General features: G+C 52.4%; 8 protein-coding genes across 8 annotated transcripts; 4 read left to right on the forward strand and 4 right to left on the reverse strand.

Annotated features, from left to right (window-relative positions):
* Window positions 1–3,854: 3,854 nt before the first annotated feature.
* GCG54_00013799 (uncharacterized protein) lies at window positions 3,855–5,734 on the forward strand (the record flags this gene model as incomplete). The annotated part of the gene is made up of 2 exons (XM_045413646.1): window positions 3,855–5,421; window positions 5,472–5,734. The coding sequence occupies 2 exons, from the start codon at window positions 3,855–3,857 to the stop codon at window positions 5,732–5,734; spliced, it is 1,830 nt and encodes a 609-aa protein (XP_045269717.1).
* A 1,325-nt stretch (window positions 5,735–7,059) lies between these two features.
* On the reverse strand, window positions 7,060–7,581 carry GCG54_00013800 (uncharacterized protein; the record flags this gene model as incomplete). The annotated part of the gene is made up of 1 exon (XM_045413647.1): window positions 7,060–7,581. One exon carries the CDS (start codon window positions 7,579–7,581, stop codon window positions 7,060–7,062), a length of 522 nt encoding a protein of 173 aa, XP_045269718.1.
* A 1,933-nt stretch (window positions 7,582–9,514) lies between these two features.
* On the forward strand, window positions 9,515–10,653 carry GCG54_00013801 (uncharacterized protein; the record flags this gene model as incomplete). Its single annotated transcript, XM_045413648.1, has 5 exons — window positions 9,515–9,863; window positions 9,919–9,991; window positions 10,046–10,170; window positions 10,241–10,420; window positions 10,472–10,653. The coding sequence occupies 5 exons, from the start codon at window positions 9,515–9,517 to the stop codon at window positions 10,651–10,653; spliced, it is 909 nt and encodes a 302-aa protein (XP_045269719.1).
* Window positions 10,654–11,364: 711 nt separating this feature from the next.
* Window positions 11,365–11,656, forward strand: GCG54_00013802 (uncharacterized protein; the record flags this gene model as incomplete). The annotated part of the gene is made up of 2 exons (XM_045413649.1): window positions 11,365–11,437; window positions 11,496–11,656. 2 exons carry the CDS (start codon window positions 11,365–11,367, stop codon window positions 11,654–11,656), a joined length of 234 nt encoding a protein of 77 aa, XP_045269720.1.
* Window positions 11,657–12,207: 551 nt separating this feature from the next.
* On the forward strand, window positions 12,208–13,008 carry GCG54_00013803 (Acyl-protein thioesterase 1; the record flags this gene model as incomplete). Its single annotated transcript, XM_045413650.1, has 1 exon — window positions 12,208–13,008. The coding sequence occupies one exon, from the start codon at window positions 12,208–12,210 to the stop codon at window positions 13,006–13,008; it is 801 nt and encodes a 266-aa protein (XP_045269721.1).
* Window positions 13,009–13,225: 217 nt separating this feature from the next.
* GCG54_00013804 (uncharacterized protein) lies at window positions 13,226–14,603 on the reverse strand (the record flags this gene model as incomplete). The annotated part of the gene is made up of 3 exons (XM_045413651.1): window positions 13,226–13,743; window positions 13,800–13,928; window positions 13,985–14,603. 3 exons carry the CDS (start codon window positions 14,601–14,603, stop codon window positions 13,226–13,228), a joined length of 1,266 nt encoding a protein of 421 aa, XP_045269722.1.
* A 646-nt stretch (window positions 14,604–15,249) lies between these two features.
* Window positions 15,250–16,014, reverse strand: GCG54_00013805 (uncharacterized protein; the record flags this gene model as incomplete). Its single annotated transcript, XM_045413652.1, has 2 exons — window positions 15,250–15,600; window positions 15,676–16,014. The coding sequence occupies 2 exons, from the start codon at window positions 16,012–16,014 to the stop codon at window positions 15,250–15,252; spliced, it is 690 nt and encodes a 229-aa protein (XP_045269723.1).
* A 610-nt stretch (window positions 16,015–16,624) lies between these two features.
* On the reverse strand, window positions 16,625–19,965 carry GCG54_00013806 (uncharacterized protein; the record flags this gene model as incomplete). Its single annotated transcript, XM_045413653.1, has 3 exons — window positions 16,625–17,592; window positions 17,869–17,909; window positions 18,116–19,965. The coding sequence occupies 3 exons, from the start codon at window positions 19,963–19,965 to the stop codon at window positions 16,625–16,627; spliced, it is 2,859 nt and encodes a 952-aa protein (XP_045269724.1).
* Window positions 19,966–21,018: the final 1,053 nt, after the last annotated feature.

Consider the following 21,018-nt stretch of genomic DNA (forward strand, 5'->3'; position numbering starts at 1 on the left):
AGTGATTGACCAAGGTATAAGGCTCACTTCACAAAGTTCTGGACGGGGCTAATGTGGATGCGCTGTCTGCGGACATGCCGACGTCGTCAGCTGCACCCAAGGCAGCATGCTGTCGCAAGCCAAGCTTGGTATCACCATTTCGGTCGCTTCCAGAGTCATGAGTTGCTTGACGTCGCGGATTACTGTCAAAACGAGGCTCTTGCTCTTCAGCTGAGTGGGACAATCCCATGATAACCTTCCAGACCGGTCGAAATGCTATTGACCGGGGCAGGTTCCAGAGTACTGGGACCCGATAACGAGGGCGCGCGCGCGCGTGGTCCGACTCAGTTGGAAACAAGCGCCTGGTTGTCGATCAATCAAGCGAGCAAATGCAAGCTGGCGTGATTCACGATATTCGACTCAGTAAAGCGTGAACTCTGCGCTTGGCAATGCGCCAGAGGATTCTTAACTCCGACAGCTTGGCCGTCGCCGCCAAGTCAACCCGAGCAGTGTCGGCGCCGAGAATGCGTTGATAAAGAGGGTTGCCCGCCCTCCCCGTTGCCCCAAGAAATTGGCATCCGTTGCCGAGACGTTGGCATTCCAGTTAGGCATTCTCGGTGGCGGTAGCTCTGGATGAATCGAGATGTCGTCCACCGGCTTTGGTGAGTTTGATGAATCATGTCAAATTTGAGCAAAATAACATTTCTGCAGTCGTTTCCGCCCGCTCGCGGAATGCCTTCGCCGGAGGGACGGCGTCGTCGGGTCAGCACGTTGCCCGGTGCTCTTGCTCCGCATATGGCAACGCTGTCATGACATTGGGTCAGAGTTTGAACTCTCGCGACACGTTACAGCTGACTAAAGCAGGGCGCGTGATCGGTTCCCCCGTGGGCGAAGGTTGACGGCAGCAGCTGCCATGCCTGCCGTAGAACAAGTTGAAACGTGGGCGTGGAAGGTTGGCAAAGGCTTATTTTGGCAACTCAATTGGGGTGTGTTTCGTCATTTTTGGATGGCGAAGGACGAGTTGTCATCCCTTTGTCATTCGTTCCGAACTCTGATGGGGCTGAGGTAGGGCAGGCAGGGCTGGTTGTTTGTCGATCAGCCGTTGTCCTGTGCCATGCTGAAGAAGAAGCAAGTGGCATGTTAATGGCATTCCAGGTTAGTTGTTGGTGTTCTGCCGGAAAATTCCCGGGGATTCGCAAGGTTGGACCAACACGTGCGAGTCCTCATTGGCGGCCGGGTGCGGGAGACAATGGACCCTTCGGAAGAAAATTCGGTATAGGGGGGAGAAAAAAATAGGGGAGTGACGTGATGGAGTAAAAGTTGGTCGGATTCATGCATCGAGCAGAAAAGGTGGGATGACTTGCGGCTTAAACTCATGCGTTTGTGCTGTTGGTTGTTGCCTCTTCGGAACTCGCGCAGATTGGCGTCGTTCGGCTCGCTACGGTCGGCAGACTGCGGATGAGGTAAGCAGACAGTGACGGCGCAAACACTGTGAAATGGGGGTCGATAAGGCAATCGGTATCAGCGATAAGGAGCGCAGTGGGTAAGGCACGTATCTCATGAGGATAAGGCAGGTGGAGTCCCGTCAGGAGTGGCGCCGCAGTCGGCAAATGAGCGGCGGTGGCCAGTGGTGGTTGCGCATGCTGGGACCATCGCTGGACGCATCGACTTGGAACTGGCCCGTGTCGAGGGTCCGGGCCGTCATCAGTGGCTGAAATGGACGTCCACCTCAGTATGCGTGAGGATTGAGCAAGACCTGGGAGCTGGAAGTCCCCAGCGGGCCTCACTAACACGACACACTCAGTGTGGCCACTACAGCAGGCTAAGGCAGCGCTGCAACGGCCAACCACGCACGGCTCGGGCTGGACGGCGCGGACGGACTGATTATGTTTACGCTGACTCTGACTCTCGGAGCTCGTCGCGGAAGACGGCTGTGCACGTCTCATCGGGCCCTGCTTGTTGATGATGGTTTAGTGGTGGTGCTGTTGATGCCCAGTGTTGTTGTTGTTGTTCCCGTCCTCACTGATGGATGTTAGTTAGCCCTTGGTTGGTGAAGCCTGAGGTGCCCTACTGCCGGGCGCATGTTGATTTTCCACTTCAGTTGGAAGGCAGGAGGTATGATGGTACTAGTACTGTCCCTTCCGTTGGTTGCACCTGCCTGCCGTGTCCTGCATCGCCATTGCCTTGCCATTGCTGCTGCAGTTGCCCCCAGTGGCTCTTGCTCTGTTCCAAGTGTTGCTCTTGCCTTCCATCCATCAAAAGGGTCCGCGATTTGGGCGCGCCTGCCTGGCCAAAAAGTAACCTTCTTTCCAGGTTTGCGTGGTGTTTCTGTCTTGCCCCTCATGTGCCTTCCCTTCCCCAAAGGTACCCAACAAGGCACTTGCCTTACCTTACTGCACCAACATCTCACCTTCCAACCGCAACCCTCCACGCAGCCCCCGAAAATAAGTTACCGACTGCCGTTCCGTCTGTCTCCTCTTCGGCTCCGTCCTATCTCTCCTGCTTAACTCCATTTTACCGGTTTACCTTTTCCTTTTGATTTTTTTCTTTTCTTCATCGTCTTCTTCTTCTTATTCACTTCTCTTCATTTTTGACTGTTGGTTGCCCCCCTCTTCTCGGTCGACTCTTGCCTCTTCCCGGCTTTCATCTCGTCACCGAAATCAGAACCAGACCATACCGTCATCATCAAATCTCCGTCCTCCCGTTCTGGACGCAACCCTGGCCGGTGTTATCTTACCTTATCCCTTGGTACCACCTTCACCACCCACTCACCACTCTCTGCGACTGCGACTGCGGGAACCCCAACTCGACCACGCCACCCCCCGTCGACTGACCGCCTGCCTGCCTCGTCCTCGCGTCGCATTGCCTACTGGTGCAGCCAGCGACCGTCGACCCTCCACTCATCACCCAATCTTCCTGCCGCACCGCAACACGCCGCTCCCGCACCCGCGCCCGCCGCACCGCCGCCCTGTGCCTCGCTGCGTTGCCCTGCGTGCTTGCGACCCTGCGACTTTGCGACCTGCTTGCTTCACCTAAAGCAACCAAGTCAGCCTTTTTGCGCTCCCGCCCGCCCAAACACTTTGTCAAGTGTCCGGCGCCCGTTTCATCCATACACGACACGCCAGCATTGAGTCTCGGTGTCTTTTGGTCTCTCTGCTTTGGTCTGCTCCATTCATTCGTCTCTTCACCTAACGACCCCCTGCGGCTGCATCTGCGACTGCGCCTGAACTGAACCGTCCACCTTCTGGCAATCTCTCGGTCCGCAACTGTCAACAGCAGTCTGCAGTCTGTCACTGTGTGTTTTTTTCCGACTGCCGCCATTCGCTCGGCCATCCATCGATCGACACCACCCATTCTTAACTGCGTCCTCTCGACAACTCCTCCCTTTCACTGCCCCATTGGACCATTTTCTGCCGCTGCGCACGCGACCGACCGCGTAAAGTGGCTTGGTCAAGCGAAGCGACCCCAGCGCAGCGCTACCGCCACGACTAGACTGGACTGGACCACTCCCTCCCAGTCCCAGACTCTCAGCGAACTGACTGGATCGCTGGGCCGCTACCTACACCTGGACCTGGCCCTGCCCTGACGAATACGGCGGCCTGCCTACCAAAACAGTTTGCTCAGCATTGTTGACCCCCCCGGTCTTGGTATCAAGGGTCTCTGAATTATTGGGACTTCATTTCCCCCACCATCGTCAAAGCAGCCCAGGCCAATCTCCCTTCACCTTCCAGTTTTACCTCCCGCCTGACAACCAATTCCCGCCAACCCCGACGACATTCGACGCCTTTCGATTCCAACCTGCCATGACCCTGGAATCGCCGACTTCACCACGAAAAACTTAGCTTTTCGATCTCACTTCAACCATCCAGGTGACCATGTCCGTTTGCGTCGAGCAGTCACTGCACACAAACGACGACGACCACCCCGACGTCACGAATAACGTCTCCCGAGACCGAGACCCCTCCGGTATCGATAGGCGACCGTCGCGAGACGACTACAATGGTAACGCCAACGCTACAGAAGAGTTGACCTCGATCATGACTGCCTCAATCATCACAACAATCCTCAACACCGCTTCCAACCCCGTATCTCCCGGACCCTCCAGTCCTCCCCTCGAACAGGCCAAGAGCAATGACTTCGTGCCCCCGACCCGCCCCAGCAGCACTCCCTTCCTCCACCCCGATCAACGAAACTCGGATTGCTGCTGTCCGATGGCTGAGGACACTGAGGCCTACGGAGGCCCGGGTATCACCACCCATCCCTACTCCCTCGAGACCCCGGAGGCCTCGCCCTCACTGAACCTGAACGATCTTCCCGCCGAGATTCACGAGTGCATTCTTGATCATTTATTCGGATACCGCGTATCCACAACGTCAAAGAGTTCGGTGGGCATGCCGAGCGTGACCAAGAGCTGGGGAACCGCGCTGCGACACTCTCGGCGCAGGGAGTTGTCAGAACTGGCCCTGGTGAGCCCGGTATGGAGAATCCTGATTCAAGAGCGCTTGTATCGCCATATCAAGATCAAGGCGACGGTGGAATCCCTCGAGATGGCCATGATTTACTTCAGCGAGCACGACCACCTTCGTCGCTACGTGAAACACATTGAGATTTGGTTCCCGGTGTTCCAGCCCAAGTACGGACCGCTGGCGCTAAGCACTACCCTCGCCCTCCCAACAGTTACCATGGACGGATTGACGAATGCGACCTACACCCTTCCCGCCAACAACTGCAGCCTAGAGGAGGCCTTCTCTTTCGTCTCCCAGGCCCTGCCTGACGTCTGCGTAATGACGATTGAGGGTGGTGAGAGAAAGAAGGCGCCGAAGGTGCAGCACAGCTGGCATAGGCGGCCGGCTGGCTGGCATCTTCCCACCCTCGAATCGGTGCGCACCCTGGTGACCAAAGGCCAATGGAATCTCATGCGCAGCGACTCCGATTTTGCAGCCATTTTGGGTTCCCTCCCTAACCTGAACGAGTGGCACGGCTCCTACAGCAAGCCTAAGTCCAAGAGCTACCTAAGCATGGCCAGCATTCTTCCCAAGCTGCCAACAAACTTGACGTACCTCAACTTATGCCTGGAGAGCGACTACAGACGGGAATTGACGTGCCCTCCGTTCTACATGAAGGTCTCGAACCAAGTACACTTCTGTACTCGGCTGGCGGATGCGACACCGGCGCTTGAGCACCTGGCATACACTGGCCGTGTGTGCAAGGCCTTTTTCAACATGGCAGCCATCAGATCCGACCCGAGAACAACCCGGCTTAAGACGATTGACCTGACAGTCAAAAACTGCTGCCGCCCGGTGCCACAGTTCCACGACTCGGGAAGTGGAATTCAAGATATGAACTTTATCCACGCGTTTGAGATGCTTGTCCTTGCAGGCATCCACTCCATGTCAACTCTGAAGGCACTTGACTACCTGCGGATTCGGTTTGTGGACTTGGGTATGTACTACCTCCAACACCCTGCACTGGCTTTGTTGACGAGTTGTTAGATTCTCCTGTTCCACCACTGAACCCGTACTTTGTCCTCCGCGACGGCTGGTGCTCAGGCGTATGGAGCGACAATATTCTAGCAGAGTTGAACCGAGTGCGACCAAATGCGAAGTTTGAGCAGTTGAGCGAATCCTTTGGAGAAGTCGGGTTTAACAAGGACGGCCGCATGATCATCAGCCCTGACTACCCGCGCTCGAGAGTCCTCTCACTGAAGCTGGCTAACTATGCCCTGCTGGCTGGTAGCGTTGCCGCATTGCCATAGAAAGCCACACATCTGCGCACGAATGAAAAAGCAAGCAAAGCGTGAAAGACGTCATATGCTTCCTTTTCTGCTTTTCTTTATATCACGACAACAATGAACTTGCACAGCAACAAGGGGTACCGGAAGGGGCGTTAATTCGAGGTTTCTGCGCCATAGAAGCATCATACCCCTAATCTGATTTGGGAAAACCTGGGTCCATGACTTTCTTATCTCGATGGAGTTGGGGGCATGACATATGGAACGATGGTTTAATATGGAGTCTGGACGGAAGGGGGGCAAGAATCGGCAAGTTCGTTTTGAGGCATCTTTGTCTTTTGGCTCTGCATCCGGAGGAAACCATTCCTCCTTCTCTTGTACACCAGTCGTATATGGTCAACAAAAATGATTTCTCTTTCTGCTATTGCGTTCCCTGGCCCATTCGAGCATGATGTAGATATGGCTGTTACCCTAAGCAAAGGACCAGCATGCGTGTATTCCACTGCTTTCATTATGAGTGATTAGTATGCAGCCTCAACTGAGTTTGTGTGCTTCAGCGAGAGTCTATGGGGGTTCCCTACTTTTGTGCTGTGACCCCTCACCTCTATCAGCCCACGCCTTCTTTCCGCAGGTGTAGTAGATCAGCCTATAAGATGCTTCCTTGCATTTGATAGTAGAAGGTAGAGTAGAGTACCAGCACGAGAAGCAAAGGGGTTATGCTGCGAAAGAAAAAGAATATCAAAACACACAAAAAAGCTCAGGTTCTTTCTAGAACCCTACGAAAAACCGACGGTTTTTACGACTTGAATGCTTGGTCTTTGTGGACCTGACTTGAATGCTCGGTCTTTATGGACCTGTCTTTTTTTCGATGGTCGTTATGGACCGTTTGACTACGCGGCCGCGTCGGTGAGGGGTTTCCCCCCCGACGACTGCTGCCAGAACTTGCTCTGATAGAGTTTGGGGGGAGCTCTCAAGGTAGGTAGTTTGCCTGAGGTAGATCGTAGTCGTTCGTTTGAGAGGGAAGGGACGGGGAAGGATGGGGAAGGGACGGAACCAAGCCTCTTGCCGTTTCTGGTTTCCTCGAGGCAACCTGTGACGCGGGCACCTGACGGAGATGCCACTGTTGGGATTCGAAAGAACTACCCCCCTTCTTACTGGAATGGATTTGCCCTTACGAAGGACAATATGTTCTCATGTGTCTTCTACTTGTTCACGTACGATGAGCTATGGGAGCCAACCCGCTGCACCGCTATCTAGGAGATTCCCGAAACCAGGGTGCTGTCCCACTGTCTCCCACACCTCGAACCTGAGAAAGATGGAATCTCGGAATGCGAAGTTGACAGTGCTGGCTATGACCGTAGGAACCCTTTTCTCCCATCTCTTAGGATTTTTCGATAGGCTCTATCGGCGCTGATCAGGTGCAACGCCGTGCGATACGCGCAACGCGTGATGATCAGACCGGCCGCGGCCAAAGGCCCGACGATGGCGAAGACTGTGAACTCGTACGAAGCGGAGTGGGAGAAGGCGTTTTCCGCAAGAGCGTTGGTGGCCAGCCCCAGTTGCATAGCCGTCAAGAGAATCGCGATGTACACCGTGGCGGACGCCAGCCAGGCAAAGTTGTCACGGAAGAATACTCCGTGTCGATACGACCGCGAAACATACGTGCTTTCCCTGGAATTAGACCGTATAAACAGAAGTGTGTGCAATCGGCTGCGGCGGAGTTCGCCGTACACGAACCTATCGTGGATATGGCCATTCGAATGTTTCGTGTTGAGTTCCGCGACGAAGCGTTTCCAATCTGCCCATTCGATTTGGCCTGGCAGTAGGAAGTTGTCCTGCGCGAGGCGGAAGTCGCTTTCATGCCGTATCATGGCGTGATAGGAATACAGGAAGCCCAGTGCGGACTTCCAGAGCGTCCGACGTGAGCATGACTTTGAGGGGTTGTCGAAGCTGTCACAGCCGTCTCTGCAAGATAGATGCCAGGTCCGGAAGGTAGGCTCTGACAAGAGGGCAAAACGCCCTTGGCGTAGAATTGCGTGTGGAGCAGACGAGGTGGAGGTCTATTGCTTCGACGACGATGATGTCTCGGCTTAGGACGCGCTGGGAGTGCAGCGCATTGGGTGGCGTGGGCTTTTCCGCGATCCAGAGCCTGCTGACGAGTTCGTGGAGCCTGCCCTGGCCCAACTCTGCGTTGAGAAACTCCTCCTCGTCGAGTTTCGGTGGCGAGATGATATCTTTTTGGGGTGCGTCTCAGAATGCTGCCTGTTTTGGCAAGATAGGAGGCAGGCAAGAGAGAATCGAGATGTTCCTCTGTTTTGAGCACTCGGCTTTGGAAGGGGACGATAGATTGGTTGGGCTTGCATGTGTTAGCACAAGATCTCGGCGTGAAAGAATCAATGAAGTACCCATTGTGTTTGTGACATCGCCTTCTTGGGTATGGGAAAGCCTCCTGCATGGGTTTTTTTAGGTTCACCTGTAAGGATTACACAGGGACGAAGGAGTCAATTTTACATATTTTGCCTCGATAAACTTTCGGCGTCGGCAGAACATAGCTCAGGGTCTAACTCGCTAGGCTTCCTTCAGCTCCGGAGGAAGTTGTTTGTGTTGTTCAGCCACTCCGCCAGGCCTTGCTCTCTTGATTCGTTTCCTCTGAGAAATTTACCTCGTTCATTTGGAGACCAGCTTTGTTTCTTGCGGGAGTTGGACTCCAAATACATGTTGTGATACTCACCTGAGATGATGGGTAAATGTTTAAAGTTAGGAATAGAATGGAAACCCGAAGACAAAAAGGGGTGGAACGAGAGAAATAAAAAGAAGAAGCTCAGGTTCGTACCTGGGCCTCAAGACAACGCGGCGAATTTTTCGACTGCAGATTCTGTTACGAACCGCCTGATCAAGTTTCCCGTGGAATTCTTGGGAGGACCCAGCGGTTGAGGACGCTTACAAGAACGCTTCAGAAGGTAGCATAATGTCAGCTCTCGTGTTGTGCCTGGAGGACGCATGCCATGTGTAAGAAGAAGCGTCAAGTGATGATTACAGATGTTAGATGTGTGACAACGAAAGACAATGAATAGGGACCATCCATCAAGTGAAGAGGACTGATGGAGGGGAATTTGTAGACAAATCACTCCAGCTAACCGAGGCATATACCTGGAAATGCCAGCTTCGATTCTGATGCCAACCAGAGAGCGAAGCATCTAACGGGAGCTTGGCAGTGATCCTATGTCAACGATAATTGCCCAACCCGACAAGTCATTCATGCGAATTGTCCAGATGAGAGCTGCAACCGCTGACACGAAGAATACGAGACCCTCGCGAGCAAGCTCAGCCGAGGTAAATTCAAGGCCCGTGTTGTCAAGGGGAACAGAAGACGAACCATGCTCTGAGGAACCCCATGGTTCACGGGAACTCCCGTCATGGCACAGGATCCGGCATGAACCAACGTTGCAGCGCGTCTCGGAAGAGCCCCGTAAAGATCGGCGACGGAACGATCTCGTCATGTCGTTGTGGTTGATCTACTCGGTATTGGTGCGACGTGGTGGAAACTGGAGTTGTCAGCGGCGGTCCGGACTTTTGGAGTGTCCGATATCCCGTGTCTCTGTCGTTTTATGAGATGCTGGCTTGTAGACGAGACTGATGATGTCGAACTAAGAAGTTTCCTTCTTTGGAATGGAGAGGTTTGTATTAAATGATTGTTGATTAAATACGACTGCAATTCGCAGCAAGTCAAACTCAAATCATTCACTTTCTGATCGACGTTTAGTTTCCCGCTAGCCCCACCTGTCAACTCAATTGCTCTTTACAATGTCCAGAACGTTAAAAGTCGGCGTCATCGGTCCCAAAGGCCAGGCGGGAAGCTGTGTGGTCGATGAGCTCTTGGCGCGAGGCCACTCTGTCGTCGGCATCTCGCGAAGTCCTCCCGAGCAATGGTCCAGCTCCGATAAGGGCACTTGGTCGCAAGTGTCTGTGGATATCCACAAAGAGCATACGAAACTGGTTGAAACATTCTCGTCTGGTTTCGACGCTATTGTCTCTTGCTACGGACCAAGTCTTAAGGTCATATCGAACGTGTACTCGGAGGCCGTCGAGGGACACGGGAGGATCAAGACGGCTTTGTTGGCTTCGACACACGATGGCCCGTTCATCATCGTTGGTGAGACTGACTTCTTTAATTGAGAGTATTTGAACTGTTCTAAAGCGTGTGATAGGTGGCGCGGGGTCGATTCACGTATCTAATCGTCTCCAACTTACCGACCAGGAGGGGTTTGCGTTTAGTTGGTGGTACAGACTCAAACCCCTCGCATCCCGGTAGCGGCTCGACTGACTGAGTTGTAGGTGGAATTGGCCCGATGAGCATCTCGACTACATGACGGCGCGCGGGCTGGATCACGGAAGCCGGTTCATCAGCTTGGTGGCCACGCTTGTGAAATGGAGCAGGTCTCATATTCAACGGCCGAGATGTAAGTTCTACCCTTTCAGTCGCATGGGGTCATCTTGGGGCGGAATCTGACGATTTGTTCCGATATCAAGTCTATTCTTGGATTCTAAGCCCCTTCGTCTATTGGGCGCGGGCTTGGGTGAGGGGCGCTTTGACGAACAAGCACACCCTGGGGTTAATCACCGGCAGCCGGATCGCTTTTACTATGTGGAATGGTGTCCAGGAGAAGTCATGGTCTTTCTTGTCGCCGCCCGGTCTGTTGCGTGACAAAGGTAAGTATTCAAAAAAGATTCGCAACATCGTTTGCTAACATATTTGTCCAGGAGTGCGGACGGGAGAGTACAAGGTGTATGTGGACAGTCCCGAGGATCCTGCGGTTGAGGCAGCAAACGGCGGTATCTACAACGAGGACATGGCCGTTGCCATCGTCGATGAGGTTGAGAACAACAAACTGGCATATAAGCACTGGAGTTGCACCGGTCCCATCGGACTGGGCAAGTGGTAGTTGTCGAGGGAAGGCAGCACTCATCGACAACATATAGTTCAAAAACCAAACTCGTAGCTTAGAAACATTGAGTTATACTTTGTCGGTGACATGCTCATAAGTCCGGCGGCATTTTAGTTAGGATGGAGACTTCGTGGTCCGGATTTATAATCCAGAAAGCCCCGACCGGAGATGGTGCCAGGGAGAGCACCGCGTCCGACCCCTCGCGGTCCGAAACCCACCGGCTCGCTCCGCGTCGAGACTCTGTCCATCTCACGCCGAGCTGCCGATGCCTACCGCATCGCATAAGCAGGAGACTTGATGACCAACCGGAGGTCCGATATTGCTAAAGAAGGTTCAATCATGCTGCGACGTGAGTCGGTGAAATCGGCGTGTTGGTGTGAGGATGGCGGGTTACCCCTCATTTGAAGAGGTGATGGCCGCTTCGCTTCCCCGAATCCTAATGAAGATGATTGAAACACTCTGGACGGGACGAACGAATAGGAATGGTTGGAGGCAAACCTTACCCCGGGTTATGGCAGCGGCGGAATCATGAGGTCCTTGCAGGTGTATTGGGCTGGATGATACATAAGAACGACCTACCCCTCTCTCACATCCTTTGGTATCGTGATTTTCATTCCTTTACATCATATTGCTCAAAGATCGCATTGATTATCATCAAGAAAGACCTATACTCTCATCAAGACCAAGAACCAGGGAATTGCATTCAACATGGCGCCCGGTGACAAGGCTAAGGCAAAGTTCTTTGCTATCATTGAAGACCCGAAGAGATATGATACCACATGTAATACGCTCCTCATTGAAGAGTGCAGAGGCCGCGGGACTGATAAAAACCTTTGCAGGCTACAAGAATAGACCCATGGCGACGAGGACCCCGTCCGGGGGATCCGAGCTGACCAACGTTGTCAGCCGCCGCGAGAGCTCGAGCAGTACCGGTTCGAACCACCAACAAAGCCGCATCAGGGGCATGTTGAAAGAGTGGATGAATCGGCCGGCGTACTAATGCAGAGAGGGGTTGGTGGGTGTAAAGAAGACCCAGTAGCGAAATATTGACGAATGATCAAAGGAAAGGGGGCTTACAAGAAATTGCAAATAAATACCAAGATTCCCCAAACACAATTCTTTTCCACAGAAATGAGAAATAATGATCCATCGTTCCGAAAAGCAACTACGAAGTCGAAAGATGGCAGCTGTTGGGCGTAGCACTTTGGTTCATGTTCTATCGATTATCCTGATGGAAACTGGGCTTTTTGCTTGAAGTGATGCTTCTGGATCGTATGTTGCAGCAGTACCAGCGATTACAAATGACATCGGGGCTTTTTGATGAGTGTGCGTGGCTGAAAGCAAAATAGCTTGGGGTAATCTGAGCAACACCGCCACCTTCAATAGGCAACAACAACGTATGGCTGCCTGGAGTTGACAGTGCCGCAAAGTTGGCTGCACTTTTGTTGTCAATCACATAAATGAACCTCCTCGTACCGGGCTTACTTTACTAGGAGTCCCAAAGTCAACAGACTTCCCAAATACCATCGCAATCTCAAATCACCTACCAAGATGCCGCTGTCTTCCGTGACCATTCCGCCTTCGACAGCCCACACACACACCATCATCTTTCTCCACGGTCGCGGCGATAATGCGCAAACCTTTTCGCAATCTCTGGCATACTTCACAGACTCCCGAAATCGTGCTCTGGCGGACGAGTTCCCGTCATTCCGCTGGGTCTTCCCCCAAGCCGAGCTGAGCATCCCCGTCGCCTTTCCAAGGGACAAAGTGTCGCAGTGGTTCGACATTTGGAACGTGTCCGACTTCTCTGAGCGGGAGGAGCTGCAGGCCCAGGGTCTCAGAGAAAGCGTGTCTAGGACGCGAGAAATCATCAATCAAGAGGCGGAGTTGGTGGGTGGAAGGTACGACCGCATCATTCTTGCAGGCATCAGCCAGGGCGCTGCGACGAGTGTACATACGCTCCTCAACCTGAATTTGCCAGAGGGCCAGGAGAGGTTGGGCGCATTCCTGGGATTTTCTTGCCGCATGCCGTTTCCTGGGAGAAACCTCACCGACACCCGTGCGATTTTGGGACTAGAAGACGTCCCGGGAGATGACCGGCTGCTGCGGAATACGCCAATGTTACTGGAGCATTGCGTGGATGATCCTTTGGTACTCATCAAAAACGGCCGCGTTCTGCGGGACACGCTGAGAGGGTTTGGAAGTCAGGTGGAATGGAGAGAGTATCAGGATGGAAGACATTGGTTCAACTCGCCTGCTGGTATGGACGATGTGATACGGTTTTTGAAGGCACTAGGGTTCGATACGGATAAGAAGATAGAGCAAGCAAGCGGTGCCATGGATCTCTCATAGACACATCTTTATGAAACCTAGTATGGAATCATCACTGAGGCAATGTACATAGAAAGAAATAGAAGTATTAAGAGCTACTTCTCAATCTGTATTGCAATGACCTTACCTCTCAGCTAAGCCGAGGTACTACTGGTACTTGATCGAATCCTCTATCAGACGTGAAGCCTAAAGCATTGTTCTTCACCTGTCGTATGTTGTCGCAAAGCCATCGTCACGCTTACTCGCCAAGGAAAGTGTCAGCAACATACAGCTCGCGGACGTTGGTCATGTTCACTCCGACGAGTTTCCACGCCATGATGCCCTCGACAATGTTCTTGTTCTCCTGGTCGAGCAGGACGTAGCTCATGACGGGGTCGGTGAACTCGGCCTCCTGGCGGAAGTAGGCGTCGTCCTTGTTCTCGATGAAGTGCTGTTTGTTCTTTCTGTAGCGCTCGTGCTTGCGCATCTTCTCGACGAGCTTCTGGTCGAAGAACATCTGGCCGGCGTGGGTGGCGACGTTGTTCTGGACGGTGTCGTTGGCGAGGGCCTCGGTTCCGGCGGCGTGGGTCATCATGTGGACGTGCGGGGTGCGGCCGGCGTAGTGACCCGGGAAGTTGGTGCCGAACCAGACGGCTCCATCGGCGTTGGTCTTCTGGATGCCGCGGTGGAAGGTCTTGAAGGCGTTGTCGGGATCGGAGTCGCCGGCACCGTTGGTATTGGTGACGACGCCGGAGTAGACGCCGGTGGCGTTCGCGTCTAGGTAACGTTAGCAGGATATTCCTGGAATGGAGAGACAGAGGGAGAGGGCTTACGCCAGACTTCGACCCAGACGTCAGGGGCGGGCTCGCAGGTCTCGGTGTCGATGATCTGGAGGTCGAGGTACATGGGAATGCCAAACTCGTCGTCCCAGAGGGCCCAGCGGACAAGCTCTCCCTCGACGTCTGTCACCATAGAGTCAGCATTGGTCGCTTGGAATTTCTGAGGACGGAGCACTTACAGAAGGGACCCTCGGTGGTCTCGATGCTCAGCACGCAGCCGTCGTCGCGGGTAGCAAAGACCTCAGCATCAGTCGAATCCATGGTGATGCTGCCATCAGTGATCTCATGGTCGGTGTTGAGGACGTTGTCGACGTTGCGGCGGATGAGCTGAGAGTGCTCGTTGTACTTGGCGATGCGGCGAGCGACAGCCTGATCGAGGATTCCACGCTGCTTAAGCTTGGGAATGCAGTGGGCAAGGTTCATGGTGTTGTTGATGGAGTACTCCTGGCGAGCAGCGATCTCGCCCGTCAAGCCAAGGGACCCGTGAGCAGCAGCAAGACGAGGCATCACAACCAGGACGAACATGGCGACGACGTAAACGGCGAAGCCAAAAGGGGCGATCTTCCATCCAAACTTGAGGCCCTCCATGACGGCGTACTGAAGTCTGGGGAGGTCAATCACCTGATTGATGCTGTGGTAGCACTTGCTGGAGAGAGAGGGAGTGTGGTCATCAATGACGATGAAATCGCCAGAAGCAATATCGCGCTGAATCTTGATCTTCTCGTCGGTGATTGCCATGTAACCCTTCTCGAGATTGAGATCAGTGCCTGCGGCTTGGTGCTGGGTGGTGAGAGCCATTGTGAAAGGAGCAAGTCGTGAGACAAGGACGTCGCAACGTATGAACATAAAAGAATTGTTTGAAAGAATGAATGAAGAAACGTGAGACTGTTCAAAAGACAAGCAACCAAGCCCAAAAAGCTAAAAACTATTTCGCGTGAAGAAGCGATTTGGTAGCGTTGTTGTTGAGACGATCTCGTGAGGTTGGGTTGGTGGGTGGTTAAGTTATTTTTATTTTTCGAGAATGGAATAAAAACCTCTTGTGCCCAAGCTGTGGTTCGAGCTCAGGGACGAAATCTCAGGTGAGAAACTGAAGCAAACTATGAAAGGAAGGAGCGAAGGTGGGCGAGGAAGGCAGGTGAAGGAGGTGTGTGGGGCTTTGCATCTCAGGCAGGAGGTTGAGATGGAAAGAGCATAAGTCTAAGGAGTATTCACCTAATAATAAGTTAAGTGAGCCTTGTAGTTTCAAGCTCGACCCAATAACTATGCTAAGATTTACCACACTTTGCGTAGCTATGAGACAAGACATTGAAACTCAGCAGAGCTGATATCCAAATTGGCCTGAAGTCGAAAAACTATTTTAACGATGACAAGATACATAGACATTAACGATGATGGGCTACCGACATAGCTGTTCTTTCCCCCTAATGTGATGTTTGACCCTCCCTTAAATCTTGACCTCAAAGGACGGATTCTCCTTAATCTGAGAAAACCACTCCCAAGCCTTCTCGGCGATATTCGGCGGATTCCAGGTCTCATGGTCAGGGAAGACTTGACCTCCAACATTGATCAGTCCGATATGAACCCCCTCAGACTCATAAGACATGCGGAGAGTCTGTGCCAAGTTGCGCTGGGCGGCCTTCACCAGAGAAAGCGCAAAGAAGGCAGGGTGCGGGCTGTACGGGAGAACAGAGCTAGTGATGATCAATGCTGGCGTCGACTCTGGGCTGGACTTGGCGAGTTCAATGAGATGAGGGATGTATCGCTGCGCCACGGCGTACAATGCAGAGACGTTGATCTGGAGGGGACATTAGTCTGCCGCTCGTCTCACGTAGTTTCAAACTGGCTGAAATGGCGAGAATTGTGGAATTACCTTGAAATCATACTCCATTTCCTTCACGTCATGAACCAACATTTCTGACATCTGCACCCTGGCAGCGTTGAAGAAGACGCACGATGGCTTGCCCAGATCCGCATCCGCTTGGTCGAGCACTTTGGTGAAGGCCTCTGGGTTAGTAATGTCCGCGGTGTAGATCTTGACGGTCGCGCTTGGGGCAGCTTCCTCTACAGCCTTTTTCTCAATCTGCAGCTGCTCCTCGCGTCTCGCGATGAGGGCAACATTGCTGTAGCGCTTTGAGGCGAACAAAGTGGCCACAGAACGTCCAATCAATGGGCCAGCTCCGATGACGAGAAGTGTTTGGTTCGTCGCCATCTTTTCAGGGATGATACGATGACCGGGTAGTGGGTTTTGGGGGTTTTCGGGTTTTTCTTCTTGGGATTACGGTAAGGTGAGCGAAACAGGGAGGTCCGGCAAAGAAGAAGACACGAGTCACGGCATTTATGACGGCTCAAATTTCATGATGAAGTAATCCCGCCAGCCTAATCCAGGCCCCGAAATCAGCGTGGTAGGAAGTGGGCGATCAGCACTAGTGCTATGCGGGTTTGACGGCTTGAGGCCCGGTTCGGCATGTCCAATCATGAGACGCGTTAGTTTCGATTAGGAGACTGACGTAAGAAATGCATTTGCGGAGAAAGCAATACATTCCTGCCTGCAAGCTGACACCACGGTGCAAGAAAGGTCCTTGGGTACGACATTCCTTTCCGGTAATCAAGCAGCAGCACCACACAATCTTATAGGTCTGGTTCGGAGAGGAGACACTCAAGAAACGAGAGCTTCAACTTACCGCAGAACGTGAACTAGATGAATACTCATGACCGCCACAAGACAACTGAGACACTCGACTTTCAAACATCGATCAGCAAATCTCATGTTGAAATTCTCTCTGAAAATATTAAGAGGGCTTGCTATTCAGAGGCCAACCCTATTCCATTCCCGGTTCTTTCCACCATTTCGATTTGTATAAAACCAGCCTGGCTGAAATTTCCCTCGCAAATCGATCCCTCCATCCTGCTGGCATATCGCCATGAAACCTGACCACTTGAAGATTCTTTAAATCTGAAATAATTCTAAAGAATTCGTCGTGTTTTCTCTCCGTTAGCTTCACCTCCCACACCTTGGTGTTGCCGCTGCTCGGCCTCGGCTCCCAATCTACAACCAACTCGCTCAAATTCGTTGCTCGCCGGGCAACTTCACCGAGCATTCCTAGCCAACGGTTCCAATTGGGGTACTCCATGGCGACGAGCACATACAGCCGGCGCAGGCGTTCGAAGCGGAGCTTCCCATGCACGGCGAAGCCGATGCGCCGGTCGCCCCAGCCCGCTGTGTGCACCCGCATGACGGCATCCGAATGGACTCGCTGATGGAGCTCTCGGTAAGCGCGCTTGGATGTGAGCATCAGGGGAGGGATTGGTTTTGAGTAACCTCCCTGCTCGATGTAAAGATGTAGAGGCCGGAGGGTGTCCCCGAAGTCGTCATGGTCGAATGTGAGGTAGTATTCGTAGATACGTTCCCTGATCTCCCATGGCAGTTCGAATAGCTTTGAGCTTTCTTGGTTGGTTGGAGAAGTCATCTCGGCGCCACTGAAGGATGTCAGACTCGCTTCACACGTTGAGCAAAGGGGCTGGTAGTGGCTGAACTTACACTTGATTGGTTGACTGATAGTTGGGACGGTTAACATCAGCCGCTTGAGAAATTTGGATCTTCGTCGTCTCTTTTCTATCTGCTTCAATATGGCAGCCTGCTGCAAAGATGTTGCTGCCTGCTTGGTGCCGCATGTTCCGTCCGAAAGTGTCGGATGTTGCGGTTGACCCGCTTCCGGGTGCTCACGCGACGGGATTGGCCACTCGTCCTCGGCACCGATGCGGGGCAGGCCGAAGGTGCCGAACACGGCTCCGTACTAGGTAGGTATGGAGGAATGGGGTGTCAGTCGCGGTGCGTTGGGAGAGATACTTTGAACCACTTGAATTCATGCTTGAAATACCCAAGGGTTTTGTCTGAAATGTTTTCGAGATAACCTCATCATTTTCTACTCTGCTAAAACTCAATCATGTACGATGTCTGGACCAACTCCCGGACCAAATTCGTCCGCCCGGATGACGGACGAGCTCCGGTATCAACCCTGTCGTAAGCCCAGGTTTGACCCACCACAAAACTAGGTACAATGACCAGGCTTCAGTTTCTGTATGATGGTCTTTCCTCCAATGTACCTGGCAGATTCCACAACGTCGCAACGTCTTCAGCTTCCTTAGCACGCAAGATTCCCTCGGTCTTCAGTTTGTCTGCGGAGTATACTCCGAAACGGAAGAAGCTGAATCCATTCAAGGAATCCGCCAACCTGCGTCTGAATCCAAACAAGATCCCGAGTACACAAGACCCAACGGCCCAGATGCCAAAGGGAATCACCGCCACTAACGGCGGGAGCTCCCCCTTCGTCAAGACTTTGCCTTTCTTGGACGAAGTCAAGCTTGCGTAAGGCCAGCTGTTTTCGAAACCGTAGACGTTGTCGTACATGTGGTTAAGAACTTCTTGGTTCCATGCCAAGTAGACCGACTTCTGCAGTTCTTCTGAGGTTACAAAATTGGAAACTAAAACTGAGTTTGACTCAGACTTCGTGGCTCGAATGTTGATTGACGCGAAAATGTCCTCTAGACTGGCCGCCATTGCCACAGACTCCACAATGGTGCCTAGTCGGCTCACCGGTTCTTCCGCATTTACTTCTGGATCGTTATACGGAGTCGGATCTTCGTTTTTGAAATCGAAAAAGCTGGATGTTCTTGCATCGACCGTTGCTAAGCCGAACACCGATCTTACGGTGCAGCGGACTCCAATGGCAGCAGCAGCTTGGATGGTGCCGCGGGGGTGATCAAGTTTGTTCCAAGTATCCTCCGTTACATTTTTCTTTGTTGTGATAACCACTTCGTTTGTATACTTCCTTTGTTCGAAGAACGTGGTATTCATGACCCAGGACCCGTTCCTAGCCTTCATGAAAGGTGAGCCGATACCCTGGACGGTGGTGCCGACAGTACTGTTGTAATTCTCAATTTCGATAACTTTACCATCAACTGTAGCATCAATTGAAGCATTGGTTCGTGCCTGCCAGACGGCCCATTCAAGAACATTGACTTGGGTGTCAGTTGAGACGAGCGGCTCCTGTTTGTTGCCAATGGTATCCTGGGAACCCTGTGTTTCTTTCACGTCCAACCTGGTCCCCACCTCGGAGTATGACCATATGTTGGTGCGATCAAACATTTGAGCTGTGGCGCATGGTTTTGTCAAGTTCCCATTTATACTCCAAAACGAATGGCACCATTGACCCGTGTAGTGGCCCAGAACAGTAAACTCAGAAACATCCTCGACGATTGAGCAGTTGCATCCGACTCGAAGGCCCCAGGGCCTGCCAGAAATCGGCCCAAGCGCCTGCGGTACGATGAACATCTCAGGAATCCTTTGGTCTGTTGGGAGACGATTTGGAGTCTCAGCTAAATTGTCGTGGCCTTCACGGTTGAAATAGTCTGGAGTGAATATGATTCCAATACCAGGCAGTGTGACAGGGGATCCCATTTGCCACAGAGCCTGCGGCGCGTTGATGGTTTCGCCCTGTATTTCATATCTCTTGTGAAAATTTGTCGAGCTTCGGCCAACTACCATCGGAGCCTCTTTCAACCGAATATATCCATCGGATAGCTCCATAGTCAGACCCGAGAGGGGCATTCCGACGTACAAAGACAGGCTGATGAAGGCGAGGATGTACCAGAGTTTGTAGGTCTTCAGAGAATCTCCCAGGCTGGTCTTGGCTCCGCTTTGATTCTTCTTGAAGGCTTTTGTGATGCATTTGAACCAGCCGCCAGGTCCGCTCCAGGTCCCCTCGCTGTGGCTTAAGAGTGCGACCAGATGACGCGCCCCAAACGTCTTCGTCTCTAGCATGGCAACTTCAACTCCGACGAGGCCATGCTTCGACCATTCCAGGGCAAAAACACCGATAATGAACCAGGAATAATACACCCAAATCTCGGTTGTTGACCCAAATTTGATTGCTTCATCTTGCGGTCGGGACAGAAGGTATTGCCATATCCAGTAGTAGTAGCCCGTGACGCTGAGGGGCACAAGCAGGCCAATGACTGTTCGCGTCCAATATCGACTTCTTGGGGCGGAGGGGGGTGCGACCGATGATAATTCGCCAGTACTAATGTCCGACTTTGGTGTGATAGGAGAAATCAAGTGATAGGCGTCGTTTCCTTTGCCGAGCCAGTCCTTGTGAACCATTTTAGGAGAGAAAAAGGAGTTTTAGGGAACCGATCCTGAAAGTCTGATGTGCAGGAACAGTTGCAGCGTTTCCCTCGTGGCTACAATTATGATGTTGCCTACTTATACTGACGCCTATTCCACAGCCAGGGATAATCTAGGCTTGTCACGCAGCCCTGATAACCTTTGCCAGCTGGCAATATGAAGCTCCAACTCGTATTTCCTGCTTATGGCTTGGGTGGCACTTTACTCAGGCCCAGTTGAGCAATCAGGACAATCCATGTCATGCAGCCAAGACCAACTATCCGCCAGCCTGCCGATACACACCAACTTGTATGTTAGCCCCGGGCGAAAGATGGGTGTTCGAAGCCTGATGTCTCCTCAAGAATTTCGGAAAAGACCCGATCTGAGGCTCGCAAAGAAACTCGAGTTTTACATTGCAAGCAACATAGCTGGGCGGTGTGCCTCTCATGTAGACTCACAACCACAAGATCGCTACCTTATAGTTACTCTTCTGAGTCGACTTTCCAGTTTCCAACGTAACGCTACGACTCCAGCCAGATTTTTCGTTGAACAAGAATAGAGTAGATCTACTGATGAAGCCGGGTCGGTCAGGCTTCATCAACGATCGGGAGAGCTGCGAGCGGGTTGCCGGAATAAGAATCAAGCTGCGGCTTGCGCCACTTCTAGCAAATCCTTCATTGGAGTCGGGACGGCAGTGAGCCTATCTTATTATTGACTCAACCCACATGTTATCTATGTATATTAAGCAAGGTAAATGGCGACTGGGGCCTCATTTTCCCGGGTTACACGCACAAAGCCTCGTCTCCGGTTCATTCCATTCAATCAGCTCGTCTCTGCCAGAATGCGTTTGGGTACAGCTTTATGATTCTCTGTTTGGTGTTCAATCTTGTCGCGTTCATTTTCTTAATTAGGTATGGAATATTATCAAGTCTTGTTAATAAGCCTTTTCACTTCACCAAGCTTATATACAAGAAGAATGCTGCCTTCCCCGCTCAAGAGAGAAAAACATACTGGCCGTGATATCGGTAGCACATGTGCCAAACCAGCTTT

The sequence above is a fragment of the Colletotrichum gloeosporioides genome (genome assembly GCF_011800055.1).
Source record: "Colletotrichum gloeosporioides strain Lc1 chromosome Unknown consensus_11, whole genome shotgun sequence".
Classification (NCBI taxonomy): domain Eukaryota; kingdom Fungi; phylum Ascomycota; class Sordariomycetes; order Glomerellales; family Glomerellaceae; genus Colletotrichum; species Colletotrichum gloeosporioides.